This window comes from Porites lutea, chromosome 4, assembly GCF_958299795.1.
Source record: "Porites lutea chromosome 4, jaPorLute2.1, whole genome shotgun sequence".
NCBI classification, from domain to species: Eukaryota; Metazoa; Cnidaria; class Anthozoa; order Scleractinia; family Poritidae; genus Porites; species Porites lutea.
The window spans coordinates 1,425,001-1,438,113 of record NC_133204.1 but is presented as its reverse complement, the minus strand read 5'-3'; the positions used below and the strand labels follow the sequence as shown (position 1 = coordinate 1,438,113).

Below are 13,113 nucleotides of genomic sequence, written 5' to 3'. Positions count from 1 at the left end.
ATATAGCCTGTTCAGCACACACTGAATGCCATTTGTCTGCCACAAAACAAAGCGAGAGCACTTTAATCACAACCGTTACAAAAATTTTACAACAAACAAAAGACAAAAAGACAAAAACCCTTCCTGAAACTGATACACTACTGTCAAACAATTCACACCTTTTATTGTTGTTTGTGTTTTTTTTTTTTTTTTTTTTTCTGTACTGGTAGAAGGATAGGAGAGTCGGGAAAACGCTGTTGCACTGTTTGGCAAGAAACGAAAACTGAATCACGTGACGAGCGCGTAAAAACTAATACCGGCTAATTTTAACTCGTGCCCAGTTCTATTCAGTTTGAGAGAACTTCATTTCTTGCCTCTTTCGCAAGATCAGCCGGCAAGAAAAAAATTCGCCCACAAATGCCCCCTTGGATTACCTAGCAAAATTTAGTATTCAAATCTTTTTCTCTCACCTTTGACTTTCTTTATGGTCGAGTTGGTATGCATTAAGTTTTAGAGTGAAATAGATGAGAAAGAGATTAAAAGTTCTTTTTAAGGTTTGATTATAGGAATCAAATTGTTAAAACGCAGCTTGATGTATTTAACCATCTGTGATTTTGTATTACCTTAACTTCCTCGTTATTTTAACATGGTTTATGGTTTTGGAAGTTATATATCTTTTTTTGCAACTCTACACTATAAGAATTTTATATATTTTATTATATTCTTAACTTGTTCATTTATATTACTGTTGTTATATAATAATTATATATTATATGATTTTGATATTTGTTGATGCAGACAATTTGAGCAACTTAGATAGATGCTTGCCTGGTCACATTTACAAAAAAAAAATGAGTAAATCCCTTTGAAACATTTGTCGCGTCGAAGTTTCTTTAGTCTGCGAGAGAGTTTGCTTGTTCTCGAATTGTCAAATTACCTGTACCTAGCTGTGTAAGTTTTACCAGGCCTTGATTGAGAGTTCTTGGGACACGACTTCCGGGTAACGATGGTAAGCATGCTCGATTTACCGCCATGAGACTGCTACGATACTCTTTGTTAAAAATCGCGTAGATACACGGATTGATCGCAGAATTTGCATGACCAAGAAAGAGGCCCACGAACACCACGCTTGTAGGGGGACTGCAATTTTCTGGACCATAAACAACGAAAGTAAGAATAAGATAAGTGTAATAGGGAAACCAGCAGAGCCCGAAAACTATCACAACTGTGATAAGCATTCTTAGAACACGCTTCTTGGTGACCAACTCAAGCTGTTTATTTGGGCTTGTGATATTTCCAGGAACTTGCCTTCTCCAGACTTTCCTCACAACAGCTGTGTACAGGACTGTTATTATACCAAGAGGCGAGGCGTATAGCAGCGTTAGCAATAGAAGGGTGTAAGTTTTCTTTGATGACTCGCCGTCAAAGACTGGCGTCCACTGCTCTACGCATTGTAGGTTTCCGTCTACTTTTATGACTTTCATGGCGTACAACATTGGGGATACTGTGGCGGAGGAGGCTAACCAGATTAAACAAATCACCACTGTTGATGCTGATTTGCCAAATCCCATTTTAAGAGGGAAAAACACGGCGAAGAATCGATTTACCGCTATTGCAGCAAGTGTTAAAACAGAACAAGCCAATGAGATGCCCTGAACAAAAACAATGACCTTACAAAGGACAACGCCCATGACGCCCTCAAACCAAACAACCTGGTGACCAGTAGCTTCTTTTGAATAGATCCATATCTCAACTGTCATGTTAAATAATGACGTCAGCAAGTCAGCAACTGCCATGGAGGCGATCATTTGATTGATGACAGCTGATCGTAAGCGTTGATTTCGCACCACTACAAGAATGACCAGCAGATTACCCAATGTGGATACCACTAAGATGAGGAGGTATGCTGTTACTTTGGCGATCGAAGCTGTTTTTGAAGGCAGGTTATGATGGCAAGAACTTGTGTTGGTGAACATTTCTGGGAAAAAATAAATGAAGCACTTCTTTAGAAAAGAAGTTTCGTCGTACGTCGACTTTATAAAGTGGTAGAACAGAGTCTTAAAGTGTGGGTCATAAATTCAAATTAAATTTGTGAAACTATTGGATTAGTGGGAATTCTCTGAAGAAACAACATCTACCGTGATGTCTACTTGCCAAACTTGCTTTTCGGGGTAAATTGTCTCTTAGGTATCCGAGTTATGCTCTTACGACTCCGTACAAATTCTTCTAAATTTGACTCGGTTCGTAACGTCATGTACTTTAAAGTTTATCACTTTTGAAAGAGAATAAAAGAAATCCTACGATGCCAGAGTCTCTGATCAGTTTGCATTCTTCTCATGAACAGTTTTGGCTACTTTTAAACTATGCTATACCATGCCAATCACTGTACGTGTAAAAGTTTTCTTTAATATTTTTTGCTTCGCACTCACTCATACTCTTCTTGTTAACTCTTTCGTTTTGCACCTTGTTAACATTCATTTTTCCCTCTTTTAAGAAACGTATACAACTACAACTAACTAACTTTTTAAACTAACTTTTCAGGCTCAAGGTATCGCTGCGAGATCTTGCATGAACAATGATGGTTTGGAATCTACAGTAATTATTCTTTGTGATCACAGAGGAAGAAAGGTTTTTTCGGTCCAAAAATAAAATTCCGTTTAAAGACCAAAGCGTGTCATGATCAACAAAAGAGAATTCCTAAATACAAAACTAAAGTCTGTAAACTTCCCAGGAACCTAAAGACCGACTATAACTTAATGGTAGAATTACTTTTATTTAATTCTTATATTAGGTAAAAAACGAGTACATTTAGAGTACATTTTAAAACGTATTTCTCATACCTTTATAAAGACAACGAGACTGAAAGGACACTTTTTCAGTTGTACGGATTGATTCTACAGAAGAACGCTACGTGTTTCAAGGAGATTGTGGAAGAGTCTTATCTTAAGCCGCTTTGTGTGATAAAACATACGTCTAGTTGCTTTTGTTCCAGTGATTACCATCTGTCGAACTCGCGTGAAGCTGTCGATGTCTCATTGTGGCTTTACATTGTGGCTTTCCAAGCCTACGAAGATATACTGTCGGCGCAGTATAAAGACACTCTGGGATATTTTTTCTCAAACGTAACTGTTATGTTTGCAATAATTGTTTTTACGGTTTTTCTTTCTTGTTATTGACTTTCATGTTTCCTTGCGAATGGACTTAAAATGGACAATGACACTATATTTACTTTTATGTAAACCCGGAAAAGAAGGCTCTCCAAACAGTCAGTTCAGTGTACACTTTTACCGAGCACGCTTGAAAGAAATTTGACAGCAGTCAATATAAGTTTTTATTGCACAATTACTTTGCCGGCTCCCAGATGACAGTAGGAAATCTCAGTGTTAGTAGTAAATACAACGCAGAATATTTATAAAGGTCATCATGTTCGCTCTAAAGTCTTCGTTCATTTCCTTTTTTTTTGCTTTGATGTATCATATGGTAGTGAGACGATTTTAATCATGAATATGACTTAACGTAATGTTGGTGTGATTTAAGTTAGTAGGAATAATTCTGTCTCAAATCCTAATAGTCAAATAGATGAGGTCTTTTTGTTTACGCTGTAAAAACATCATGTCGCACGAGAATGTCTAAAAAATACCCAAAACGATTAACCCACTCTCCACAGCCGGAAAAGTTTGGCAATTTTAATGGATCTTGAGACAACCTCGTCATTATTTCGAACATGTTGATTTTGCAACTGAAGGACTTGGATTTATTTTAATTTACAATTTATCAGAAGCAGCAATTTCGATTGAGTCGATTGAGATCGAAATGGCTTTTAAAATAAGAAATAGTGCAAGGATTGCGAATAGAAAAGTACACAATACGTGTAGGGAAAAAAATCGTTGATATAAATTGATGTAAATAATTGAACAGGCGTTTGAAAACGTGAGTTATTAAGCTTGACGTAGATTTACGCAGCTCAATTTAACAGTGCTCAACACTAGCCGCGTGCCAATTACGGTAAGGGATATGTATAGTATAAAAAGGTATTTTTTCTGGGAAGAAGACAGGGCATGAAAATGGAGCCATACGTAACTCATAAATCAAAGGTATAAGCTATTACTCAAGTTTCAAAAACCGGGTTATCAAGAAGACAGGAAAAGATGTATATGACTTTGAAGAATGAACTAACTAGAGCCATGACAAAAGCAGAAGCAGAGTATTGGTGAGATTGATTAGGCAACAAGGTAAAAGGATCCAGTGATTTCTGGAAGCTTGTGAAACAAATGGCCTGAAAAAAGAGAAGTGATCTGAAAGAACTGGTCCTGAGCGAAATGAGCATGACACACTAGTTAATACGATGATAAAGATCAAGCAAACACCTTGAACTCCTTCTTTGCTACGTAGGAAAAAAGCTTGCCTCACAGTTAACATTAGCGAGTGGCTCACCTTTATCGTTTATTTACAGGATCACCGCGATTATTAAGCCCGGTTTCTCTATCATAGATCGTCCGGATGCCCCGATCGCTTCAATCGTTTTAAAAAAAATTTCAGACTATAAGGACGACTGAGACGATTAGTGGTTTCTATATAATGGGCATCTCGATCGCCTCAAAGACAAGAGACGAGTAGTCGTCAGCGATTTATCACTAGGTCAGACAACGGAATTTTTGAACGGGTTTTTGGCGGGTTTCCATGACTTGCTATCTGCCAATTCTCTTGATTTTGCGGCGTAATAACATAAAAATGTTCCACGAAGACACACTGCCTCACGTTCAGAACTTAACGGATTAGGTACTTTCTCCTTTTCAAATATTGCCCTTAACGCGGTGCGACATTTTTGTATTTTTTCTTTTGTCTTCAGCAGAAATCAGATCTACATCAAGTTGAGCATGGGGTTCCTCAAGGTTCCCTTGTGGGGCCTAGACTCTTTTCAATTTATGTTAATGACTTTTCGAAATCAATATCGCAAGGTGAATTACATTTGTATGCTGATGACACCACAGCTTTTGTCATTTGTGATAGCACTGATGACGTTATGCGGAAACTAAACCTGCTGTTTTTCAGAGATCTGTAGGTGGTTGACTCTTCAAAGTGATGATCTTGTAGAGGAATATTTTTGTTGAGCCCCTACTTCCTGTTCAACGTGGAAACACTTTACACTTATTCTACCAAATATTTGGGCGTAGTCATTGATAACAGACTGCTTTGGAAAGATCAAGTACATAAAATATGCAAAATCATATGGTAATCAAACGAGTATGCTTAAGAAAATGCTCACCCAAACTTTTGGAGGATACATATTTCAAGACTATAATTCCGCATGTAACTTTCTCCATATCAGTGTGGGGAAGGTTTTCTCCTGCTACTTTTGTCGAAATTGAAGGACTGCATCTAAAATCGGCCAAAATAATTGAAAGGTTACCTAAGAATATCATGGATTGTGACATATTACAGCGTGTTCACCGGCAAAATCTTGGTTGGTTTTATAAACGAGGAAGAGACAATCTCTTGGGGGGGGGGGGGGGGGGGTGTTGCTGATTGGGAACTGTTTACTGTTTAGAAAAGACTGCTCGAAAATATCAGAACATTGATACATTTAAAAGAATGCTCCAAACATTTACCAACAAGCAGCAGGCTAGGTTTCATTCATTAAAGGAGCCTGCATGAACTACAATAAGGATCTTGATAACTTTGTATAGTGTCTTTATTTTCTCAGTCTTAGCTTTTATATTAAGTGTTAGTTGCCAACTTGTAATTTTAAAATTTACGTTCTAACGCTTGTATACAGTTGTACATAGTTACTTTTGTGCATATATATAGTCTAATTTACAATGTATCTTTTGAGTAGGTTGAGTATGAATAGGACTGTTGTTGTTGACAGTGACTGACGTTTCGACAACCTGTGCGGTAGTCATCTTCTGAGTTAAAATGAGTTGTATCACGCCAGTTGATGGTATTAAAACGCCAGTCACTGTCAACAACAACAGTCCTATTCAGGACTACGTTCACCCGGACGATCGTACTCAACCTACATATGAAATGGATCCTGGGTTCAAACCTTTCACAATATATGTATCTTTTATTTATTCAATTCACAGATCTTTGAAACAACATTTCCCACCTTAATCCTGCATCATAAATCATTAAGTCTCCTGTACCGCTCGTAAATTTCAAAACTTTTGCAGACTTCTAGTTCTTCACCCTAGCCTCGTATTTTCCCTCACATTTTCATTTATTCACTTTGAAGTCTTAATATGCCCTTTATATACACTGCGCTCAAATGAGCGCTTTTAACGCGTCTTGTTTCAAAGTTGGTTTTCGGTAAAGAAATCCTATTCCATGGACCCTGACAGGCTTAAGAAGGTTGTTCTAGGTGCGGTTACACTAGCCATTTACCCACGTGCATATGGCTGTTGCCCACGGTGAGGGAAATTTTTGTGGGTGACTTATGGATACGTCGATCAACAAAAAGAATTACCCATGACGCTTTGCCGAGGTGATACATAATATGGTTACTAAGAACCCAAAGTGGCTCAACCAATCACAAGAAAGTGAAATGTAGTCCAAACAGTAGAAACCATGTGTTATTTACGTGTTGAGTTCGTCTTAGCGCCAAATCCTAAGCGAAACTGGACTCAAAGTTCGAAAATTCAGCAGGATTTTGAGCGCTCCTGTGAATGATTTTACGTTTGATAAATTCAAAAGCACCTCGGAACACTACAACAGTGTTGACGCAGAGTATTTATCCTGCTAGCCGAGCACATTACTCATTGGCAGTTTTCACACTTATCTAGAGACGATCTACTGATAACTGATAACTGTTGTAAAGTCATGCCAGTCCTGTTCAAGCTAGAAGCTTTTGACGGTGTCGCGGGATAGTTATATTGCATTGGCCTGATAGTTCGTCTTAAACGAGTCAGTCTCTTCAGTCTTTCACCTGGACTGCAATTGCTGTGGAACGGTTCTGTTCCATCATATTTCCATTCAAGAAGATTGGGACGGAATCCAACTGAGCTCAACAGGAAATTGAGTAATTTTAATTTTCAGTCTGAGCAAAAACCTTGTACCAGAATAATTTGAAGCGTATTGCATTCTTTTTTACATTTTTCAAGGGCTAAAGATGTAATTACTCATCTGCAAAATTGACACCAAAGAAAATTTCTTATGCGAGCCCGAGAAAATAAATGTCAAATTTCACAAAATTTCATCTTACACATGAAGTTTTCAGAACTTTACGTGTGTTTTCACAATTCTTGGGAAATTTGACATTCATTTTCTCGGACTGCCATGAGAAATTTTCTTTGGTGTTATTACAGATGACTAATTACATCTTTAGGCCTTAACCCTTTCAGCACTACAAATTCCTCGTGCTTTTTTCCAGATTAGTTAATAGACCCCCTATACCCACGTATAATATATGATTTGAAAGCTGTTTATGTGTGTATGACAAAAATCGAATCAATAACTACAAAAAAAAGGATAGCTACGACAAACGATGGATTGAAAAGAGAGAAGGAAGAAGTCCAGAGAAGTGTAAATCTTTCTATATATTAGGTATAACCCTAAACTATACCTTATTTCAAAGCTCTTGATGAACAGATTAATAACAAATGCAAAGAGACGGCATATAATTATTGCAGAAAAAAAGTCCAAAACTTCAAGGGGTGGTAAACTATATCATGTATAGTGGGGCGGGGGGGGTTAACAATTTTATGCTATCTATCAGCAGATCTTTACAAGACCATTTTGGTGCAAAAATTTCATCAAAATCGGCTAAATTTGAGCCAAACGGTGACGTCAGAAGCACATATGTGCTCTCCCGTGGCGAAAGGGTTAAAAAAAAATGTAAAAAAGAATGCAATATTCCTTAAATTATTCTGGTACAAGGTTTTTGTCCACTGAGAATTAAAATTACTCAATTTACTGGAGGATTCCGTCTTATAACCTTGAAAATTGCCATGGTAATTATGTTCAGCATCTGGACCTTTTCCTTTGTCATCACTATTCCGTTTTTCTTCCACATCAAAGTTGAAGATTATCACGGTGACGGAGTGTTCTACTGCGTGGTCCCCACTTGATACCACTGTTGCCAATCAAGTATTCCAGATAGCATTCTTTACACTTCTGTACGCTTGCCCACTTATCGTCATTTTTGTACTTTACTTCAGCATCGGTGTTAAACTCTGGAGGCGACTAGTTAAGACACAGGCTTCGTCGTTCGGCAATTCCCATAGCCGCAAGCGCATGACTGTTGAAGTCACTAAAATGCTGATCGTTAGGGTGGTGGTGTTTGCCTTCTGTTGGCTTCCACAGCACGATGCATTATTAATTACTAATTTCATTATCGATATTTTGTCCTTCTGAGTTTCTCTGGTTCGGTGGAACTCTTCTCGCGTATGCAAACAGTGCAATGAATCCAATAATTTATGTCGTCTTCAACGCCGAGTATAGGAACACTTAAAGAATATTCTTTCAAAGGTCTTCCTGGCTTGCAACGGGTCATTGTGCAAAGGTAACACTTTAAATGGTCTTAATCTTAACAGCGCCAAAAGAAAGGCAGAAATTTCAGAAGAGTTTGTTATGGTAAACCCTTAGCTTTTTTCTTTAAAAACAAGGTTAGCAGAATTTGCTAGCACTGAAGTCAATTTTGTCAATTGTATATTTTGAGGGTGCAAAAAGCGAAGAAAATCATGCGCCAAAAAAACTCGACAAAACTTTTAACCTATAGGTCGAATTTCCTTTGAAACATACGCAAAGCACGAGGGATATCCTTTAAATATTGAGCTCTTTCAGATATCTCTAATAAAGGTGTGTTTTAGGTGAGCGCAGGATCATCCAGGCCACCCTCGCTCAGCTAGGAATGCGACTTGGAGAACTTCAACATCTTACCTATACAAACAAACTTTTGCGTTCCCAGTTGAGAAGCACGTCAAACTATACTAATTACTTTAGAAAAATTACTATGCATCATTTTTATCAATATTATCGTTTATGCTGCTGCTTTAATTAGTATGGAAGAAATCCGAAGACGCAAACTTTAGATGGATGCAGGACCACATTTACCCACTCATTGATCTGTCATCAGTAACACTTTCCATTTCATTGTTGAAATTGGGAATAACTTTGAGCATCCATTCAGGGGAACAAAAGTCGCTCATATAGGGTGAGAGCACTTTTGTTACACCAATGTTTCCTGTGCTCACCTTCTGGAGTCAATGTATGCCCACGTGCGTTGGGTTTGTTTTTTACTTTTTCGGCACTCTTATAACATTACCAAATTCTAATTCGACCCTGAATGATAGACTGAAGAACCAGCTTGCATCGCGGATGTGCTGCCCTTAAATCGTTGTTTGAAGCGACATAACTGGAGGAGATAATCTTCTATCATTAAAAAGTTGGAATTTTGTCAAAGCGTCATCTCGTTACTAATTATACCAGCCTCAAAGTGGATTGATGAAAAACAACTTTTATAATGCAAGTCTAATTTGAAGCTACAGTATGGCTATCGGCTTGAGCAGACCGTTAATTTGTACATTACAAACTAGCTATTCATAGTCTTTATGGCTGAATGTGGTGCATATCAAAGTTTATGCAACACTGTGGCTGACGACACCAGCTGTAAGATATGTAACCAGATATACTATATATAAAATAAGTTTACTTATTATAATATCATAGGTGACGAATTACTCCATAATTTTGCCACGAAATTTCAGCGTTAATTTCTAATTTCACTTGTGAAATTACAAAATTGTCATGGCAACCTAACATACGTCTCAGTGTCAAGATGGCGACGAAGTTTTAAAATGTCATGAATGAAGATGTCAGGGCAGAAAAAGACGCTTTAGAAAACCTGAACACACGATAGAGCACATCAAGAAGGATTCTAACAGGTATTTTGTCGAAAAACTCTGAACTTAAGCCAAATTTAAGCTCTAAACGTTCGACAGAGTGCAGGAGTTCTCGATCGATATGATCCAGGATAAACATGTCAAAAATCCAAGATAGCTAACGTAATTCGTCATCCATGATATTAATAGGTAATCAAATGGTATACTAATACTAATAGTGCAGGCAATTTACACGGTAATATCTTGTTATGCACATGTGATTACATAAATTGCTACAAGAAAAATAGTTATCAACCGCCTAGAAAGTCATCGCACTTGCGAATTGTTGCTGAGAAATCGTGATGACGTTAAACTGATCCTACCTTTCCAAGGTATACTCTTTATATGTTCTTTATATGTTTTAGACATCTTTTTGTTCCTTTGAAGCACTTTACAACTCCAATGACAAATTTATTAACCTTTAAGAAAGATGGAGTGGAAGCGTAACATATTAATGTAACCAGAGGCAGCGATACCTGAAAAGGAACAGGACAAGTTATACTCTTTTGTATCATTTTATTTCCATTAAATAGATGCTGGTCAGACGATATGGAAGGCTATGACCATGAACTGAACTGCCGCGGCAAGACTGTAATTTCGACACTGAACATAAGCGGCAATTTTGCCGGGAATTTACTTCGTTGTCTAGCAACCAAATGGAGGCTTTAATAAAATGGAAACACATCTAAAAGGTTACGTGTCGGTCACCCACCGTAATGAAATATAGTTTATTCAAGCTCAACGCAAACCTTTCAAGTTAGGAAATTGAGCAAAAACCAATAAAGGAGGGGGGGTATATGCTTATTAGCTCATGTTCACATGAACTGTCGTGTTTTTATCAATTTCCTACACGATTCATTTTTCGTGTAGAAAACATCCACCACGGCCAATTGCAACTGACAAAATGACGTGCTTTTTGATTGGCTGTTTTATTGCGAGCGACGTTTAGCACGAGTTGGCCAAGTTGCAAGGTGGATTATATCGCCAAACCGCGTGACCAGAAAAGTTTGAAGGTAGAAGGAAGACCGCTTTTCAGCTACAAGGTTAGAAATTGTCACTGTGTTTCGCACTTAAGGTAGAAATGTACAAAATTGTGATCATTGTCTTAATTAATTATTCGTCCACCTTGTTGAAGCCGCCGTTTGTATAAGAAGGCCGTTTGTTTGCGGCTGCGTTGTATTATTTCAAAAACTGATCAGCTAATAGACTTAGCTGTTTAAAATGGCTGTGGAAACTGCACTTTTTTCAGAGGTCTTTTCCAGAAAGAAAAGAGAAATTAGTTGACCGTGCGTCTAGCCAATAAAATGAAATATTTCTTTAAATTATGATCCTGATAAGTCACTTTCACTCTACTTTCAGCTTGGAAACGTTTGGTTACTGATTCTTGAAGGTATATTTTATGGCCAGGAGAAAGTTTGAAAGTGTACCTCATTTGCACCTGTTTAAGATATTCAAAAGACAAGATAAAAAACTTTACTCCTTTGAAAAGAAAAAATATATATTTTTTAAATTTTGGCATCAGCAAAAGCCTCAGGTTATTAATTCTTCTTCCTCTCCACCTGCTCTTGAAATACGGGTTTTTAATCAGCTTCATATCTAGAATTTATCCATTGTCTTTGTTTAAGATTTCAAATATGCAACATTTAATCTAAAAAGTAAACCATGCCACTCTTATGCGGCCTGATGTGTCATTCAAATCCCAATTCAAATTCTGGACGCAAAAATTAGAGTTTAGGGTTTTCTTTTCCTTGTGTATATAAGTATAGCATCGGTACAACTCTCACAATATTCTCAGGAAGAATTATACCCATACAGTATTGATGAAAATGTTTTACTCGAAACGCGGGCAAGTTGAAATCAATTGAACTTGCAAGGGTGGCGATTTTCAGTCAACAAAGAGCGTTTGTCCCCTTTTCTCCATTCATGGTCGTCTGGTTCTCTTCTTAATCAAAGATCGAAGTTATCTTGTACTGGTGAGGCGATTAAGTACATATGTTCATTATGGCTCGTTCTGGATCTAAAACAAAATACACGTAATCTAGTTTTTAACGAGCCTTACAGCGTCTGTTGATATGCAACAAGAGAAAATTAATTTCAGTTACCTTCTTGGCTTGCTTAAACGACACTCATTTAACAAATACGTGTCCTAAAGTGTAATTATTAGTTTGCGACTCATTTCTTTGTCCAATGGGATGCGAGAGTTCTCCCACTCTTCTTGCATTGTTAAAACCTCGTGTTTACTGTTTTCAGAGAGTTCCATTTATCTTTCCGCTGTCGGTCCTTTTGTCTCGATAGTTAAATACCTCTTCTGAAATGATATGATTATCCATCAGGAGTAAATGTGTCCTTTTTTCCAACATGAGCTCATAACCAGCGGGCTACCTTATTATTTTAATTCGACGGTGATCGATTAGAATTTTGTTCGACGCTCTTTTGACGCAATTAAATTTAATTTCACAGGTGGCAATTCTTTTTCAAAAAAGAATTTAATGTGCCGTTTATTTATTGCGTAAGAAAATGAGCGAGTAAGTATCTGTGAGACAAATTGTGCTAATGTAAGGTTTGCCATTTTAATTTAAATGGATCAAGACATAAACTTCAACAGGAACATTTCAACAGGACCTTTCGATTCGAACGAGAAACACAATCTATCATCAGAATGCCAAGAAGAAGGGGAATACACACCGTAGAAACGCTTCACGCGAACAACATTATACTTATTAGCGATGACGATCTCTCTGCTCGGAAACAGTGCTGTTATAATGATTGTACGCAAGAACCGCAGAATGAGAACTCTGACGCATTACTTGAATGTCAACATGGCAGTGGCGGATCTGCTCATAACGATCTTTCATATGCCCTACAAACTGCAAATACAGCTAACAAACAGACACGCAGTTATGATAGGAGGACCAGTCGGTCTTTTGATCTGTAAGCTGGTTGGTTACACACAAGACGTATCTATAGCATGTCCGGTGCTATCGCTAATGTCGATAGCCATAGACAGGTTCGTGGCCATTGTTTTTCCTTTTAAGAGGATCACTTTGTTGCAGAGAACACGTTATGTTATCTTGTCTCTCTGGCTCGTGTCTTTCTTTGTCTGCTCTCCTCTTCTCCTCTTCTATACGCCAATAGAATGGAAGAATACCAAGGTACATTTTACTGCTACGAAGAATGGTCACCCCTGTTTGATCCACTAACAGGTGGACAAAATTATACAATTGTGCAGTTTGCACTATTTTACGCTCTACCACTT

The 13,113-nt window shown here is 37.6% G+C and overlaps 1 protein-coding gene and 2 pseudogenes across 1 annotated transcript; 2 read left to right on the top strand and 1 right to left on the bottom strand.

Moving 5' to 3' along the window:
• Positions 1-239: 239 nt before the first annotated feature.
• LOC140934980 (QRFP-like peptide receptor) lies at positions 240-1,955 on the bottom strand. The gene has a single exon (XM_073384532.1). The coding sequence runs from the start codon at positions 1,953-1,955 to the stop codon at positions 873-875; it is 1,083 nt and encodes a 360-aa protein (XP_073240633.1). The 3' UTR covers positions 240-872.
• Positions 1,956-6,373: 4,418 nt separating this feature from the next.
• Positions 6,374-8,428, top strand: LOC140932799 (substance-P receptor-like; annotated as a pseudogene).
• A 1,978-nt stretch (positions 8,429-10,406) lies between these two features.
• The window catches only part of LOC140932796 (neuropeptide SIFamide receptor-like), a 3,268-nt pseudogene continuing 561 nt past the window's right edge, over positions 10,407-13,113 (top strand).

Bases quoted from the DNA above. Each gene is read 5' to 3' on its own strand.
- LOC140934980 (XM_073384532.1), bottom strand. From the start codon at position 1,955: ATGTTCACCAACACAAGTTCTTGCCATCATAACCTGCCTTCAAAAACA.